The sequence below is a fragment of the Cicer arietinum genome, chromosome 5 (genome assembly GCF_000331145.2).
Source record: "Cicer arietinum cultivar CDC Frontier isolate Library 1 chromosome 5, Cicar.CDCFrontier_v2.0, whole genome shotgun sequence".
Classification (NCBI taxonomy): Eukaryota; Viridiplantae; Streptophyta; class Magnoliopsida; order Fabales; family Fabaceae; genus Cicer; species Cicer arietinum.
This window is the reverse complement of record NC_021164.2, coordinates 44,488,246-44,506,172: the sequence shown is the minus strand read 5'-3', so window position 1 is coordinate 44,506,172 and position 17,927 is coordinate 44,488,246. Positions and strand designations below refer to the sequence as shown.

The 17,927-nt window shown below is 30.1% G+C and overlaps 2 protein-coding genes across 5 annotated transcripts; one reads left to right on the top strand and one right to left on the bottom strand.

Moving 5' to 3' along the window:
* The first annotated feature begins 4,921 nt into the window (after nucleotides 1–4,921).
* On the top strand, nucleotides 4,922–8,696 carry LOC101504025 (uncharacterized). Of its 4 annotated transcripts, none has more exons than XM_012719401.3 (3): nucleotides 4,922–5,203; nucleotides 6,013–7,493; nucleotides 8,274–8,696. In XM_012719401.3, the coding sequence occupies exon 2, from the start codon at nucleotides 6,237–6,239 to the stop codon at nucleotides 7,359–7,361; it is 1,125 nt and encodes a 374-aa protein (XP_012574855.1). In that variant the 5' UTR covers nucleotides 4,922–5,203; nucleotides 6,013–6,236; the 3' UTR covers nucleotides 7,362–7,493; nucleotides 8,274–8,696. The 4 variants fall into 4 exon arrangements, with proteins under 4 accessions (XP_012574855.1, XP_012574853.1, XP_073225213.1 ...); XM_012719399.3 differs by having other exon boundaries at nucleotides 8,268–8,696; XM_073369112.1 differs by lacking the exon at nucleotides 4,922–5,203 and adding an exon at nucleotides 5,456–5,861 and having other exon boundaries at nucleotides 8,268–8,696.
* LOC101512382 (protein PARTING DANCERS-like) lies at nucleotides 8,273–11,727 on the bottom strand. Its single transcript, XM_004513197.4, has 9 exons — nucleotides 11,584–11,727; nucleotides 11,396–11,472; nucleotides 10,332–10,456; nucleotides 10,151–10,239; nucleotides 9,974–10,069; nucleotides 9,775–9,869; nucleotides 9,660–9,700; nucleotides 9,470–9,553; nucleotides 8,273–9,215 (listed from the first exon to the last, which is right to left on the bottom strand). The coding sequence occupies exons 2-9, from the start codon at nucleotides 11,451–11,453 to the stop codon at nucleotides 9,033–9,035; spliced, it is 771 nt and encodes a 256-aa protein (XP_004513254.1). The 5' UTR covers nucleotides 11,454–11,472; nucleotides 11,584–11,727; the 3' UTR covers nucleotides 8,273–9,032.
* Between the last annotated feature and the right edge of the window lie 6,200 nt (nucleotides 11,728–17,927).

Below are 17,927 nucleotides of genomic sequence, written 5' to 3'. Positions count from 1 at the left end.
CAACAATTCCCACTTTATTTCAAAACTTATTCCAAAAATTTTGTCATGACCTTCTTGTTCATATTTCTTTTCGTTAAAAATTTCAACCAATAAACATAAAATATTCAGAGTTCTCCTCACCGCTAACTCGCTGTCAACAATCTCGATTCATTTTTGAGACTCAAAGAGCTAACTATATAAACATAGGAAATTATAAAAGTTGCTTCAAGGTTACATTACTCAAGAAAACTAATCAATTTCTTTTATTTATCAATTACTCACTTACTTTAAAATCCTCATTTCACAACTTTGAGTTTATTTTTTAAAATTACACCACTTTGGTCCCCAAACACCTAACATCTAGTTGTCATTTTAATTATAAAAAAAAAAAAAACATAACCAAACACACTTGCAAAAGTCTTAACTTTACTAACTTAAACTCTCTAATAAAATTTCTATTTTCAGTTCAAACTCATTTATTTGAAAACAACTCATTACATAATTCAAACACATAAAAATAAGAAAGTCAAATTTTCACATTATGGCACACCACATTTAGTCTTATTAAAAAATTTGGAGGATTGGTTTCATTTTTTTGTAATTCAAGTTATTAACTCCTTTAATTTCAATATTAACAAAGCACCAAAGCATAAAAACATAACAAAAAATAGTTGAAAATGTTTCTTTTGACTTCCTACACATTAATAACAATCATAGTAGTGATAAACAAGCAAGATTAAAGCTCAAAACATAGCAAAAAATTATTTTTCCCATATATATGCATGTTTACGGGTTTGAGAGAAAAGAGGGAAGAAATAGCTACCTTAACTAGTGATCCTTAGCTCTATGTAATCCTCTCAAGTAGTGAAACAACTTTGTAGTTGGAGGTTTTGTGATTGGAGGCTTTTAATTTGCTCAAAAATGAAGGAGAATGTTTGGGTTTGGAGAGAAATTAGAGAATGTGTTTTTGAAGAATTAAACAAAGTGATAGTTAGCTTATGATGATGATGACCATGAATTGATTTATAGGAAGGGGGAAATGTATTTCTTTTCTCCTTCCCATAATTGATCTACTATCTCAATTCCAAATTAATCTCTAAAAATTTATAACCACAAAAATTAATCACATAAATTTAATTCTAAAATATCACAATATCCTTTATGACACAGTCATAATCACATCACATCACTCACTTTTAGATCTATCTACTTTAGTAAAAATATCTAGATATTTTGTGACTTTAAGTCACATTATCTCGTTCAGTCTTCGAGTTCGTTCTTAAACGAGTCACATATCAAACATTGAGAAATTCCAGTCTCAAATTTTGACTATTTTTACTCGTTGACAAAATAAAAATATTTCATCCGTGAAAAATACTTTTGTACTTTTATTCATAAATAAAAGAAACTGATATAATCAACAACATGTTTTAATTACAAAACATAACTAAATATACTTAATTAATAATTCATTTTCTACGGGTCTTACATTTGACCTCGTTTCTGAATGAAAAAAAGGGAAAAACATGTGTTGGTGAAGGAAACTTGTGAATAAACACCAATTAGGGTTTTTCTCTTGACTTGTGAGACTTCTTCCTTTTTCTCGTAACTCTACATCGATTACGGTTTCTGCATCACTCAACCTCTACATCAATTAGGGTTTTTGTATCTTGTGGGACTTGCAAAACTTCTTCCTCTTTGTGAGTTGGTGATTTTTGCTATGTATTTTCATCCTTGCTTTGTTATCGTTCAACTTCTACATCGATTAGGAAATGATTGAATTGATGCTTTCTAGTTTACTTTAAAAATTCTACCTTGGTAATCATCTTGAAATGATTGAAAAGTATTTTCATTGTACCTCTTCTAACTCTGTAATCATCTTGAAATGATTGAATTGATGCTTTCAGGTTTACTCTAAAAATTTAATTATATTCTAGGTGACACAAAATAATGACTGAGTTAGAAAGCATGATTGACTAAAATTATGAAACTCGGTTGCAATATTGTGAATATTATTGAAGATACCTTATTAAAATCACAAGTTTAAAGGTTAGGCTTACCTATCTAATGATATTTTTTATGCAAATCTAACCCTTCATGGCTGGACGCAAGCAATTACCAATCAATATTTTTGAATTTCATGTTGTCAAGTATTTCTGGATGTGTTTTGGTATTTTGTGGAATATCTCTTTAAAATGATCATAATGGTAGAGATAATATTGTTCTAGATATTAATATTAGTATTATGTTTTTAATGATAATTTGATTTCTCATAAGTAGTAAGCTATCGATATTAATCTTGTCTACCCACACATAAATTTTACTGTTGTCAAATAGCGCCGATATAGAGCTATAGCGTAGCGAATTTGAACAACTCGCTATTGTTCTGCAATATACTATTTAGTATGAAGTGTAGTCAAATAGCGACTGGTTGACTATAGCAATGTGGTAACACTGTAGAGTAGCAAAGTTTGAGCAAACCTCTATTTTATGCGATCTGCAATTGAGAATCTCGATACATCTATCTCTTGCTAGTTTTTTATGCTCAATTTTTATGTTCTTTAATTGTCATGGTGACATGCTTTGTTAAGGTATTTATTTATTGCATTTTTGAATTCTGCCAAATCATTATATGTCCCACTTTGTTATTTTACTTCTATTTTCTGTTTTTTTATTAAAGTGTGTATTTGAACAAGGTACTAAATTTTAGGTGAAGAGATGATAGTAAAAAAAAAGATACAAAGATTGGATATAAAGGCAGAGTTGGTTTAAAAAAATGCTATCCAATTTGAAACATCTTGGGAGAGAAATAGAAAAGAGAAAAAAGAGTAGATAAAACAATTTAACTCGTATATGAATTTGGTAATTAATATTTTAATCTATCTAAACTAATACATAAATTCATCTCTCAATTATCATGTCCAACTTGCTTATAATAAGTTCAGTTAGGTTAAGAAAATCCTTATGTGAGGATGACTGCTAGTTGTTGAATGATAGTAACAAATGCAACAAATGCGACCTTTTATTGAGTTGTTAAATTTTTTTCCTTAAGTTGGTCGGTATCTTAGAATGCGATCATAAGTTGATCATCTTGGGAGATAAATAGAAAAGAGAAAAAAGAGTAGATAAAACAATTTAACTCATATATGAATTTGGTAATTAATATTTTAATCTATCTAAACTAATACATAAATTCATCTCTCAATTATCATGTCCAACTTGCTTATAATAAGTTCAGTTAGGTTAAGAAAATCCTTATGTGAGGATGACTGCTAGTTGTTGAATGATAGTAACAAATGCAACAAATACGACCTTTTATTGAGTTGTTAAATTTTTTTCCTTAAGTTGGTCGGTATCTTAGAATGCGATCATAAGTTGATTTTCAAAAGTAGAATATTTTGATTTTTTTTTCCAAAGTGTGACAGTTTGTTAAAAAAAAATTTCAAAAAATTCATAAATAAAAATCCACGGTACAAAGACCAAAAGGAACTTTAACGGTGCCAAAATAACATGCCCAAATCGATTTTGAAAATTGAAATTTAGGACTAATAAAAACATTTAGTGCATGTAGCCGATGAAACTCAAACCCAATCCAACCAAAATGGACTTTGCAAAATCTAAAATATTTAAGGATTATTTAAGATTTAGGGAAGACAAAGAAAAAGAAATGGAGGAAGCAAATTCTTACCGTGCTGTTGCACACGAACTTTGTGAGGGCAGATAGAGGAGGTGCGACCTTCTTTAATATATTTTCTTCAAATATAAGTTAATTAAATTTAATATTTAATGAACTGATCCTTAGAATATATAGTAAAAACATACCCACAAAAAAAGGTTATGACTTTCTCTGATACCAAATTGTAACATCTTATTTTAATTATCTAGAAAAATCATAAACACATAATTTCTAGCTCTAAACCTTCTTCACTGCTAGAAATAAATCAAGTGACAAATAAATATCAAACTCCATAAAATACATGAATGCTTTATAAATAAATTCTTTTCAAAATACTATGAGAAATAATACCACTATACTCTCTTTTTTCTAAATAAAATCATACAACATGATACAAAGTAATTTCATTTAAAGAGTGATTAAAATATATATATATATATATATATATATATATATATATATATATATAATATCACTAAAACGTGAATCACTTGACTGAACTTTAACATGTAGATATGGTGAATCATACGTCATTAATTACAAAAAGCGTATCTTATGCTCACTTTTCTTTTTATAATCGCTGTAAATTCAAGATGTATTTAAGACATGAGTAAAAGTTATAATATAACATCATAATAATTAATAACTGAAACTTAATAAAAGTTATATACATATATAAATAAAGAAGCCATTCAAACTTTAAGAAGTCATTCAAACTTTTTCATTAGCACAATAGTCACTAAGATTTATTAGGCTTAGTTACAATTTTGATTTATCTATTTTCATCAATTCACATAAGTGGTCTTCCTATTTTAAAAGTCGATGGTTTTGATTTCCCAACAGATTTTTTAATTAAAAATGACAATTTGACATATTTTAAATGATGTATCATACGATTTTATGATATAAAACCATCTAGATATATTAATTATTTATGTCATTAATTAAATTAAAAAATTTAAAAAAAAAATTGAAGTTGAAAGTTATAAAAAATTATAATACAATTTCATAAGTATTAATCATTTTATATCATTGTATTATATGTCAAATCATTTAAAACATGTCATATTGCTAGTTTTTAGATAAAAAATAACAATGAAGAACCAAAATCATCACATTTTATTATAAAAAGACTAATGTCCTGAATTGATAAAAATTAGAGATTTAAAATTTCAATTAAATTTATTTATTATTATTATTATTGATAAAAGGTTTATTATTATTGATAAAAGATTTATTATTTATACCCACCCATTCACAGGCCCGAAATAAAAAATGGACAAGATTGGGCTAATAGTTATCACCCGCGGATTGAATCGGTTTTGGTGTTTTGGCCCGAATCCGACCATTCCCGACCTGATGTCCACCTCTACTTGCTACTACGGGTGGAGTGTTGATTCAGTCCTCATTTGTTTTTCGTTTTTTGTTTTGGTAGCCATTCTTTGTTCTTCATAAAGCTCCAGCTGAAGATTGTGATGGCCATTTGGATCAGAAACTGCAGATTGAAACTTTTGAGATTGTCTTCACTGATTTCATCCTGATGTTGAGGTATGTAAGCATCTTTTGTAGGTCTGTTTGCATGTATTTTTTAACCTCATTTGTATTTGTGCACAGGGGCTGAGCTTTCTAGGGACATAGGGGGTCGCGGCCACCCAAAAAAGAAAATTTATAAGTAAAATTACTATAATGCCCCGATCAAAACTAAAAAATTACAACAATACCTAAACCTAATTTAGTTTTCTCATTCTTCCTCTCTCTTCCAGTCGCGTTTCTCTCTCTCCATTTTGCTTACAAGTTGTTTGATTTTATGTTCATATAGAGTGTTTGAATTTTTTTTTGTTGCATAGAAGGTGTTTGAGTTTTGTTGCATTTTTGTTTGAGTTTTTTTGTCCATATAAAGAGTTTTAGTTTTTTTTTTTTTTTTGCATATAAGATGTTTTATGTTTCTTAAATTGATTGATTTAGATAAGTTTGTGAAAATAAAGAAGAGTAAAAAAATTGATTGATTTAGATAAGTGTTTTATGTTGCCATATAAGGTTTTAATGTCGCCACCCCAAAATTATCGGTCAAGCTCCGCCACTGTTTGTGCATCATAAATATGTTTGTGCATCATAAATATGTTTGTGCATTCTAAAAGTTTGGTTAATCATGGTGGAGGTCTCACCATGTTCTAAGTCAACAACCAAAAATCTTTTTCTATAGTAGGTAGCGTTAGTTACGTGAGTTCTATGACACTGTTGTATATTGTATATTCTTGCTGACATTTTTAGATTGTAATTATTTGTTTATTTATTTATTTTGATGTATAATATAATGGTGATGATATGAATTGACTTTAATCTTCTTCCACACGCAGGTCACAAAAACACATTCCCTACCCACACACAGGTCACAAATCAGAATGGAGTTGTAATAACAACTACTCAAGGTTTCCTTTCTTCCCTTTTTAATTCGTAATGTCTTATGTTTCCTGCTTTCAAATTCAAATATGACATTCCCACTCTTTCATTTCAACCCTAAAAACTCTTAAACCCCTTTTCTTTAAATCTCTTATTATTGATATTGATTATTATTCAAGCAATGCAATCCCTCAAGTTACGTTCTCTTCTTTTTTATTCTCCTTTGAATTACTCACTTCATCCCTTTCTCTTTTCATTTTCTACTGCTTCTTTATCAACCCCAAATCAAACCACTATTCTCCACGATTTCCTCAATTCCAATTTCAATTTCCCCAAATCTCAATCCCTTTATATCTCTAAACGCATTTCATCTCACACCCTCCCTCTAAAGCCCTTATCCGTCCTCAACTTTTTCAAACAAATTGGATTCTCCGAATCTCAGATTCACTCTATCATTCGTCAGAGAGCTCAAATACTTTTCTCAGATGTTGATAAAACCCTAAAACCTAAAATTCACTTCTTTCAACAATTGGGTTTCCAATGTTCGGATTTATGCAATTTCATTTCCAAAAATCCCACCATTTTGACTGCTAGTTTGAACAAAACATTGGTACCCTCTGTCGAAGTCATTCGAAAAATTGTATGCAACGACAAAGATTTTATTTATGTTTTGTGCAAATGTGGTTGGATACTCCCAAAGTACCAACTTTTTGTCGCCAATGTCGCTTTCCTACAGAGATGGGGAATTTTTGGTGATCAGCTTTTGATTATACTCAAACGACAGTCGAGACTTTTGATTGCCACACAATGTACTATTAGGAACTATGTTTTGCAAGCTGTAGACTTGGGTTTCGAAGAAAATTCAAGAATGTTGGTTCACGCGCTTCATACCTTATCTGGTTTGAGTTCTAAAACATTTAGGAGAAAGATGGATTTCATTCAGGGTTTTGGGTTTTCTAAAGATGAGTGCATGCAAATGTTTAAAAAGACTCCGACTTTGCTTAGGACATCGGAGAAGAAATTAAAGGTTGGAATGGAATTCTTCTTGCAGACAGTAATGCTGCCAAAGTCAGTGTTGGTTCAACGGCCTGTGATTTTGATGTATAGCATTGAGGATCGAGTGTTTCCTCGGTATAGAGTTTTTCAGCTTTTGAAAGCACAAAATCTATGTAGGAAGGTTCCAAGCTTTATTCATGTGTTATGTTTGTCTGAAGACATGTTCTTGGACAAGTATATATCAAGGTTTAAAGAAAATGCAGAGCCATTGTTGATAGCGTACAAGGGGGAGCACTATCAAGAAGCATAATAACGATCCCTTGATTATGTTGTATTTTGCACACTTCTTTACAGGAAGCATTGAGCAATTTTGGGGATCACAGCTTTGTTGGTACTTATGGTTTACCCCCTTTCCAATTACTATGAGATACAGATTTTGATGGTAACAATTCCTTCCTACTTAGCTAGTATCTTCTATATTTTAATTTTGTTCTATGCAATGAGTTTGCAAAACCAATAAGCCATTATCAAATATATTTCAAAAAAAGTTTATTTGTTTTAGGCTTTTAGCAACAAAAACATGTACGAGGTGCATTTTAGAGTTTAGACTCTTAAATCACCATTTTTTAATTGTCTTTTTCCACAAAAGACCATCACAAGTATTTAACATTGTGAGTTGTTTGCTTCTGTATAGTTGCATTGGAATTATGTATTGATATGAGGTAACGATTTATCAAACTGTCACTAACTTTGAATGTAAAGCATATCTTGATTAATTAATTAATTATTGAGGCTGTTATTTTGTAATAACTTTGAAATTTTAGTGAACTAAGAAATATCCAAATAAACACAAACTAGGATCTCTAAACATCTCTGTCCTGAATACTAGAGAATTCTTGTGAAACCAATTTTATGTATCTAATTTTTTTTCTCAAACATTCCTACTTCTTTGTTGCAAGCACATTCCAATTGAAACAAGAATGGGAGTTTCCATTTGTTTAAAACTTTTGGAAGTATATTGATTCAAATATCCAAAATAGCAGTAGTATATGCCTTAAATGCCAAAAGTATTTTTATGATGAAGCACAGATAACTACGCATTTATTTAATGAAAATCTACCAATATTGAGTAGCCAATTTTTTGTTGTTATATCTCTCTCACTCCAAGATTTGTTTCTTATCTGTGGTTTTATTGTGTCTGATATTTGTTTCGCAGCTGCAGATATGAGTCCATTAATTGTCAACTTGAGCAATGACTGCCAAATTGAAAATCCTGAAATTCTGCAAAACGAAAATGTTGAAGTGGGAAATATAGTCGAGTTGCAAGGTTAATTGTCAGGCTCCTCCTCTGTGGATCCATTAACAAGTTCAGTTGCAGATTTGAATACCGAAGAACTGTGTATTGTGCATGGTGATGGCTTTTCTGGTTTGTCAAGTGATGAGGTAAAATCAGAAAAAGACGTGATCCAATGATGCATCTCATATCAAAGACTAATAAGGAAAGACTAATTTATCTATCTCATACCTGTCCAAATTTAGCCTTTGTTGTCAACAATGTGTTTGCAATTTCAATGCATACATTTAACGAGCAAAATGATTGTTTGCTCAGTTATGATAAAGGTAAAAGGTGTTTCTTCAATTTATACTTCAAGCGAACATCTAATAGTATGAAACCACTATTATTTTGGGGATCGCATCTTCTCATGTTGGAAAATATGAATCAGGAGAATATATTTTAATCTCCACTATTCAATTCCCTTCCGTCATTTTTAAACACACTCTCTCATTCAACATATTAAATGAATGATTGAGATTCAAGAATTATAAATCAGACAATTCATCCCATAATTTTGAGGGTCTTATCTCAAGAATACCATATTACACGTAAGCTTACAAAAAAAAAAAAGAATTAATATAAATCCCACATTAAAACAGTGCAGAGTGCTGCTTATTTTGTTTAGCAAAAAACAAAACAAAAATACTACAATATGGATTCCATTGTTATTTTATGATCAATTGATCTTTTCGGACGCAAGTAAGACTTTGGGTCCCTAAGAAACCTTGAAACCATCTCTGCCTTGTCAGTGGAAAGATCAGTGTTCTCCAAAATTTGCTCTTTTGATGCCTTCGCAATTGCTTGGACAGAACCAATAGCTTGACTAAGCTGAATTGAGAGATCAGAATAACAAAATAACTCAACCTATATGCATGGCTACATGTGACAAAATTATTATTATATGTGGTAGTCTATCCCCATCAGTAGGAATAGGAGCACAAACTTTACATAGTATCAAAACATTGACACCAACGAAATTATTATCAATATATATACAACAGGAATGCTTATGCACAACTTACATATGACTGTTATACCTTAGACAGTTTAGACACATCTATATTCAAGAATCTAGAGCTTACCGCATTTGCATCGTGATTATCAATGCCTGGAATGGATGTAACAACTTTAAGGTAAAGGTCCATTCCTTGCACCAACTGCTTCCTCTTTAAAACCACAACAAAGTTCATACATCAATGTGCTAGTTTCAATTATTACGTGATTCCTACATATTATGAAATTTTAATGTAAAATCAAAATCAATGAGCTGACCTCCGCTTTCAATTTTTCTTCAATTCTTTCCTGCTTGTATACTGCAATTAGTTGGAGAACAAGAACTATAAATTGGAACAATACATTAAAGCTAGATAGAAGTTTCAAGTTGTACCTCCAGAAGAATGGGCTATTTTTACCATCTTTTCAAACCCCATCTCTAAGTCCATAACTGGCACAAATGTAGGCTTGCCAATCACCATCCGAAATCTTCATGTATATTCATATTCATAATCATGATCCATGTTCTTTTGTTATTCAAGTCATGCATATAATTAGCATTAATCAATCAGAACAAAAGTAACAAAACTCACTTGAAATATGATTGAGTAAATGAATCAATTTTCTCTTTTGTTGGGAGTGTGATAACAACATAAAAACGTGAAAATTGTGTCTTCAGTTTCTGAACTCTGCACCACAAAATCCAAATCAAGCACAAACTCTTTTGCTAGATTTATATACTATGTAGCTGTTATGAATCGCATAATAACCTGTTGAAGATTGAAGCCACATTGTTGCAGTCCCAGTTTGTCACAAAAATGAAGGCCACAGACAAACCCCCACAATTGAAAATAAAGTCCTACAAAGAAAATCCTCAAAATTTTAGAGATAAACCAGCATTTGAAAGGAACAAAAAAGAATAGGGAACAAAACACAAAAACAGGCAATTACTGGAGCAATTGGCACAAAATTAAGCCGAAAGGAATTTGCAGAGAGAAAAGCTGAGATAAAATCAATGAAGGATGGATGTTGTTCCCCTTTCCATGCATTTCTCATCAAACAGACTCCATTTGTACCTACAATAATGCATTATATTGTCCTCATTCTAAACAAGTTAAGATAAGAATACACAAGCATTAAGGCTAAACACCATGCTATCATTACTCATTATTATTGATAAAAAAGTTAAAACTATAACAACATATCTAACAAGCTAATGCATTAAGAGAAGGATATAAGCATTATTTCAAAGTTTCCGTACAGTAAATGATAGCTTTAAGTGGGTAATCAAGCTGCCCCACACTATAACAGATCCAGAGATCAATATAATGAGAATAGTTTTCTTAATATCACACATACTATAATTAAAATATGCTCAATTCATCACATTCCTAAGTCAAATATTTACTAGGGCATGAATATAGCTGCAAGCCGCTAATCAAGCTACCACACATATTATAGCTTTCTTAATAATAGACATATCTATAACTGTAACAAAAAAAAAATATACATATGCTCAAATCCTCAATTCATCACATCATGCAATCAAACTTTTTGTCCATGTTTGGTTTCACGATGGGACCGACAAAATCACAAAGAACCATTGTGATTTTGTAGGAGCTACACTATATAGCTTTTGCAAAATCACATAAAATCACCGTGATTTTGCCAATTCCATTGTGAAACCAAAACAGTTACTTCAGAACAAGAATATCATATTCAAAGAATGAAAATCAAAATCTAAAAGGAAGTTTAAATATGATGAATTGTGCAAGTAGATGACAAAGGTTTACCTACTTCATTTTACAATCTTCATTCATAATGAAAAGTTATTCTCAAATAAAAATACGGATTCAGTAGCACGAATCTGTTCTTCAAGCTAAGATTAATTTCACATCAACATTAAATATGATTTATAGTTTTAACAAACAGAATCGAAACATATCAGAAACACTGACTACAAAAAACTTATGATTAACCAATGTGTTTATCGGTTAATTAAGAAAAACCGGTACCGGAAAATGAAGCATGCGATGGAGTTGAAGTTGTTGAGCCTCCGAGGGATATATCCATGAGTGAATCGAAGAGTGAACTATGTGTATGAATAAAGAAACAGAAAATGAAGAACAAATTCGTTTGCTTTCTCTCTCTTGAAAATTGAAATAGAGAAATAACAAAAGAATGAGAAGACGATAATACAAACCAACTACGGACGAAGGTTGCTGCTACGGCGGCGTCTGGTGGTTATGAGATCAGAGGGAAGCGCCTTGTTAACTGTTCGTGCACACAATCAAAGTAGCTGTTTAAATTCCCGCCACCAACCCCAACTCCAAAATTTAAGAAAAATACTGGTATAATTACTTTTTAGTCCCTTAATCTATAAAAGATTTATTTTAGTCCTTTAATTATATTCTATGTTTAAGTTAGTTATTTCTATCAATTTACCGTTAAATTTTGCAAACAATGCAAAAAAATATTTGAACATAAGTATAATATTTTATTATTTGTAGTTTTTTAATTATTTAAAATAAAATCTAATTAATGTTATTTCCTTCTTTCATCAAAATAAGAACTTCGATACTTAAAATTTTCAAATTCGCTGCCTCGCCAAATTAGAAAATCCATAACTCAAAATTAGGGTGTTTATAGTACAAAAATTGAACCGCTTTTAAATTAAGCTTATTGTAGTTCTGAATCGGTTTGAAATTAGTTTATAAATATAAATTGATTTAATATTTTCAACATGTTTTTCGTTAAAATCTAGTTTTTTGAAAAAAATAATTTTAAAATTCTTTTGACAAAATTTTTTTGATTTATTTTAGAAAGTTTTTTAATTTTTTCCGAGAAAAATTGACGTAAAAAATTTTTCGATAAAAAAACTTTTTTGAGATAAAAAGTTTCGATTATTTTTTGAAAAAGAATTTTGTAATTCTTTTGACAAAATTTTTTCAAGAACAATAGATGTAAAAATGTTCTTGATAAAAAAAATTCAAAAAAAAAAGTTTCGACTATTTTTTAAAAAAGAATCAAAAAAATTTCAAGAAAAAATATTTTTGATTTTTTTTTTTAAAAAAAAGTTTTGATATTTTTTTTTTTTAGAAAAGCTAAATTCAAAAATTTTCTAAGAAAAAAAAATTAATTGAGGTTAAAAAAATTTTAATTGTTAAATTGGATTTTAAATTAAGTTTGGTTAACTGGATTATTTTAAATATGTGATTCGATCATGAACCATTTTATTAGTTTGATTTTTTTAGTTCAGTATAATATAATTTATCAATATAGTTCAATTAACCATATATTTTGCATACCCCTACCCACAGTGCATATACATATATTTTTTCATGCCCATACAATAATTTCACTTGTCGTTTATAAAAGATTTGGAATGATATACTTATCTCCAACATAGTTAGCATCACAAAAACCTACTAATTTGTACTCATAGGATGATTTATAACACATACCAAAGTTAGTAGTGACTTTCAGATATCTAAATATCCTCTTAAAAGTTGTTAACTGGGATTCTTTAGGGTCAAATTGAAATCTGACGCGCGCACGCACACACACACACTAAACAAATTATCAGGTCTATACACAATTAAGTAAAAAAGATAACCTGTCATTCATTTGTATACATTTTGATTTACTTTTTCACCTGACCAATCTTTGTCAAGAGAACAAATTGGATGCATAAGAGTAGACATGGTCTTACAATCATCCATTTTAAACTTTTAAGCAGTTCTCTTGTGTATTTGATTTGGTGAATGAGTACATCCTCTGGATTTTGATGAATTTGAATTCCAAGAAAGATAATTCTCCCATCATGCTCATCTCAAATTCATTCTGCATTAGCTTAGAAAACTCTTGGTAGAGCTTGTTGTTAGTAGAACCAAAAATAATATCATCAACATATATTTGGACATTGATAAGGTAATTCTTAAATGATTTTCCAAATAAATTTGTGTCAACCTCACTTCTTTAAAAATCATTTTTTAATAGAAAGTTACTTAGTATATCATTCCAAGATCTTGGAGTCTGTTTTAGATTGTATAAAGATTTATTTAGTTTGAAAATATGGTTTGAAAATTCATTATCCTCAAAGCCACGAGGTTGTTTGACATACACTTCTTCATTTATATAACCATTTATGAATGCTTTTTTCACATCCATTTGATATAGAGCAATTTTGTTGAATACAAAAAAAAAAAAAGGTAAGAGTCTAATAGCCTCTAACATTGCCATATGGGTAAAAGTTTTAGTGTAATCAATATCTTCCTACTAATTGTATGCTTCTGCTACAAGTCTAGCTTTGTTTCTAACCATTTCACCTTTCCCATTGAGTTTGTTTCTGAAAACCCACCTGGTTCTAACTGACTCCTTTTCTTTAGGCTTGAGGATGATATCTCATACATAATTTCTTTTGAATAGATTTAACTCTTTTGGCATATGATGAAGCTTCATCTATAGATGTAGGTTCAATTTCAAATAGTAGTCCAAACAAAGATGTTTCCTTGAGAGTAGATCTAGTTTCAGAGGATCGTTTGTTTTTCCTATGATAAGAGAATCTGGATGAGAGGACTTGTATATCCATCCAGGTTTGGATTCCCGATGCTTTTGATATGAGTTGTTACACATATCTTCTTATTCATTTTGGACTCACTTTGTTGATTCATCTGATTTATCTCGTTCCTTTGAGATATCCAGTTCTTCTGAAATATGTAGTTCTGCAAAGTCTACGTCTATTTTTGACTTTTTACGATCAATCTTTTTGTCATCAAACTTGACATGAATTGATTCCTCAACAATCAATGTTTCATTGTTGTATACCTTGTAGGATTTAGACCTTTCAGAGTATCCCAAAACGATTCACTTTTGATATCATGAATTAAACTTGCAAGGATTGTCTTTGGTGTTCAAAATAAAGCATATACAACCAAACTTATGAAAATATGAACTTTTGAGTTTTATTCCTTTTCACAATTCATAAGGAATCTTATTGAGAATAAGTCTAATATAGATTATATTCTGAATATAACATCCAATGTTCACTGTTTTGCCAAAAAATGCTTGGCAACATTCATTTCGTGAATCAGGGTAAGTAACATCTCCTAAAGCGATATGTTCTTCCTTTCTACAACATTGTTCTGTTTAGGTGTTCTAGGAGAGGGAAAGTTATAAAAAATACCAATCTCTTGACATAAGTTTTCAAAAAATTTATTTTCAAATTTACCCTCATGATCACTACAAGTCGTTGCTATATAGAAACCTTTTTCATTTTGCACTTGTTTGCAAAATATAGTGAAAACTTTATGTGACTCATCCTTGAGTTTTAGAAACTTTACCCATGTCCATTTAGAATAGTCATCAATAATAATGAGTCCATACTTTTTACCACTAACAAAGGTAATATTTACAAGACCAAATAGATCAAGATGTGGAAACAACGTTTTTAGAAGAAAAAGAAGATTTGGTTTTTTTCCCTTTCTGACATGCCTCGCAAAAAACATTTGATTCGTACTTCAGATTTGGAAAACCTCTTACTAATTCAAGTCTTTTCAATTTTGAGATTAATCTCAAGTTGTCATGTCCTAATCTTTTGTGCCAAACTAGTTGTTCCTCACTTATAGACATAAGATACTTGACTTCTTTTTATTTAATTCATATAAGTTTATTTTTGTAAATGTTGTTTTTCCTTTGACTAGTAAATAGTATGGATTCATATGTTTGACTTATTGCCTTACAAGACTTTTGATTGAAAACAACATCATAACCATTGTTGTTTAATTAACTTACTCTCAGTAGATTATGCATTAGTACTTTTACAACTAAAATATTCTTAATAGAGGGAAGATAATCATTACTTAATATGTCGTACCCAGTAATCTTACCCTTCTGATCTCCTCCATATCCTATGAATCATCCATTCTTAAGGGTCAAATCTTGGAACATTGACTTTTCTCCGGTCATGCGTCGTGAGCATCCATTATCTAGTTACATGACTGATATTTTAACTTTGTTGTTAAGGATATCTACAAGATAAATTATTTTATTCTTAGATACTCAAATTTTATTGGATCTTGGTTTGTAATTTCTAAAAGGTATATTGTATTTCTTTGTTTTCTTCAAATGACAAGTTATTCTATTGTGACCTTTTTTATGGAAGTATGCACAAACAATATCAGGCTGAGTAAATCTAGGATTTTCTTTTGGTACTTCAAAGTCTATGTCATGTTTATTGTTTCTACTGACACTATATATCATAAAAGTTGTTTACATCCGTCCATGTCATTTGCAAGAAATTCTTGAAAGGCTATTTCATACTTAACATAATTGCAGACTTTATCCTCTAAAGTTTTTGAAACATTTTGTTTCAGAGTTAAATTTTTCCTTTTTAGGTTTTCAAAATCATTTTCAAGGAAACTGCATTTGTTTGTTAAGATGTCATGAGCTTTTTTGAGAGACATATGAGTTCACTACAAGATAGATCAAGTTAGATCAAAGAGTACCTCAATTTCTTCATTAGAAGATCCATAGTCAAAATTAGAATCAGAGTCAGAGTGAATATCTTCCACCATTCATGTTTGCATGCTCTTCATTTTCATTAGATATTGATTAGAGTCATACTTAGTAGCCATAAGACCTTTCTTCTTTGTCTTGAAGTCTTTCCTTTAGGATTTTCCTTTGTTAAGTTTAAGACATTCTGATTTGAAATGATTTGGTTCCTTGCATTTATAGCAGATGATATTCTTGTTGTCTAGCTTTCCACTTCCTTCTCTACTATTTTGGGACCATTTAAAATCTCTTTTAAGAAAAGATTTATTTCTGTTGTTCCACATACGCAGGATTTTTCTTGAGATAAATGACATTTCTTCATCATGTAAGTCTTTCACTTTGATTTTCCAATTTGCTTTCTTTAAATCTTCATTAGCTTGTAAAGCCTTAGAATTCTTCTTCTTTCCTTGTTATTTGAGGGTCAAGGACATTGACTTCTTTTCGGGCTCATCTTAACCAGTTCAATATCATGGGATATGAGTGAACTCATCACCTCTTCTAGAGGCAGTGTTTTTAGATCCTTAACCTCTTGAATAGTTGTTACCTTTGGTCTCCACTTGCTCGGAAGACTTATGGAAATCTTCTTAACATGGTGGTACAACATTACCAACTTTTTGAAATCCCCAAGAAAAGAGGTTTCTCTGCAACTACAACGTATGAGGATCCAAAAATGGTATCTATATACTGGTTTGGGAGGTCATCGTCAGTGGCGGATCTTCTCAAGCGGGCAAGGTCACGACATCCTTATATACATATATATATATATATATATATATATATATATATATATATATATATATATATAATAATGATAAATTATTAAAATAATAGTGATAAGTCACTCACATATTCTCTAAATTGCTATGCGCGTCTCTCTCTTCTCTCATATTGCTCTCCCTCTCATTTCTTGGTCTCCCCCTCTCAGTTGCGGCGGTCAGCCGCTAGCGTCGCTTCTTTGTCTTGATCCTTATACTATCTCAATGTGCTTCTTATATTTTGAGTGCTTACCCTTTTTCTCTTCTACTTATGTAATTTTTCTCTATAAATAAAGTAAAAAAACAAATGTCAATGGTTCTTGTCAGTAATAATCTTCTTCGTATCTTTACCACAATATTTCATAGATCACAACAAAGTCGTTGATATCATAATAGAAATTACACGATTGAAGAAATAAACAAGAAATGAGATAGACATTTATTGGAATTTATATTGATAAAATATCATAAATTAATACAACGAACTCTATATACAAATAAACTATCTAATATTGAATGATGAATCGACGAACTCTAACATCCTAATTAGCAACTCAACTACTACCTATTAACTATAATAAACTTTTACGTGTTAACAATTGATATATGATATATTGTGATATTAATTGTTAATTGTGAATTATTTTAGTTAATTTTTGAACTATTTTAATTAATTTGTGTATTTTTTTTAGAAGTGACACAATGTTTAAACATAAGAAAATTGATGCATTTTTTCAAGAAAAACGTTTTTCGACGAAGATGAAAATTGCAAAACTTCAATCATAATATTTTAGTTAATATGTTTCGCTCCTCCAAATATTTTATGCAAGATCCGCCACTGGTCATCGTCCAGAAAGGTGTCGTCTATTGAAGGAGATGTATCGCTTCAGCGTTCAACGGTCACCAATCATATCTAGTTTCAAATCACAGAGACCAAAATGAATACACAATTTTGCATCCACTATGTAACTAATCAAACTATAACGTTTTTAGAACTAGTATTTTTATCATTATGCTAAAGAACTAACAGTGTTAGAGAATAAAATGAAAACATTTGTAAGGAACTTAAATTGATTATATTTTAAGAGACTAAAATTTTATTTTTTGTATTTTGTAGAGAAAAATTGCATATTTTAAAAAATATTTTGACTTAATTATAGTTTTAGTCCCTCTATTATTACTAAGTCGTGGAAATAGTTCATTTATTTTAAAAGCTGACAGTTTTGTTCCCTCCTTCAAA

Bases quoted from the DNA above. Each gene is read 5' to 3' on its own strand.
- LOC101504025 (XM_012719401.3), top strand. From the start codon at position 6,237: ATGCAATCCCTCAAGTTACGTTCTCTTCTTTTTTATTCTCCTTTGAAT.
- LOC101512382 (XM_004513197.4), bottom strand. From the start codon at position 11,453: ATGGATATATCCCTCGGAGGCTCAACAACTTCAACTCCATCGCATGCT. The intron at 10,240-10,331 runs GTAATTGCCTGT...TTTTCTTTGTAG, and splicing joins ATTTTGTGCCAATTGCTCCA to GACTTTATTTTCAATTGTGG. The intron at 9,870-9,973 runs GTGAGTTTTGTT...ATATACATGAAG, and splicing joins TTTACTCAATCATATTTCAA to ATTTCGGATGGTGATTGGCA.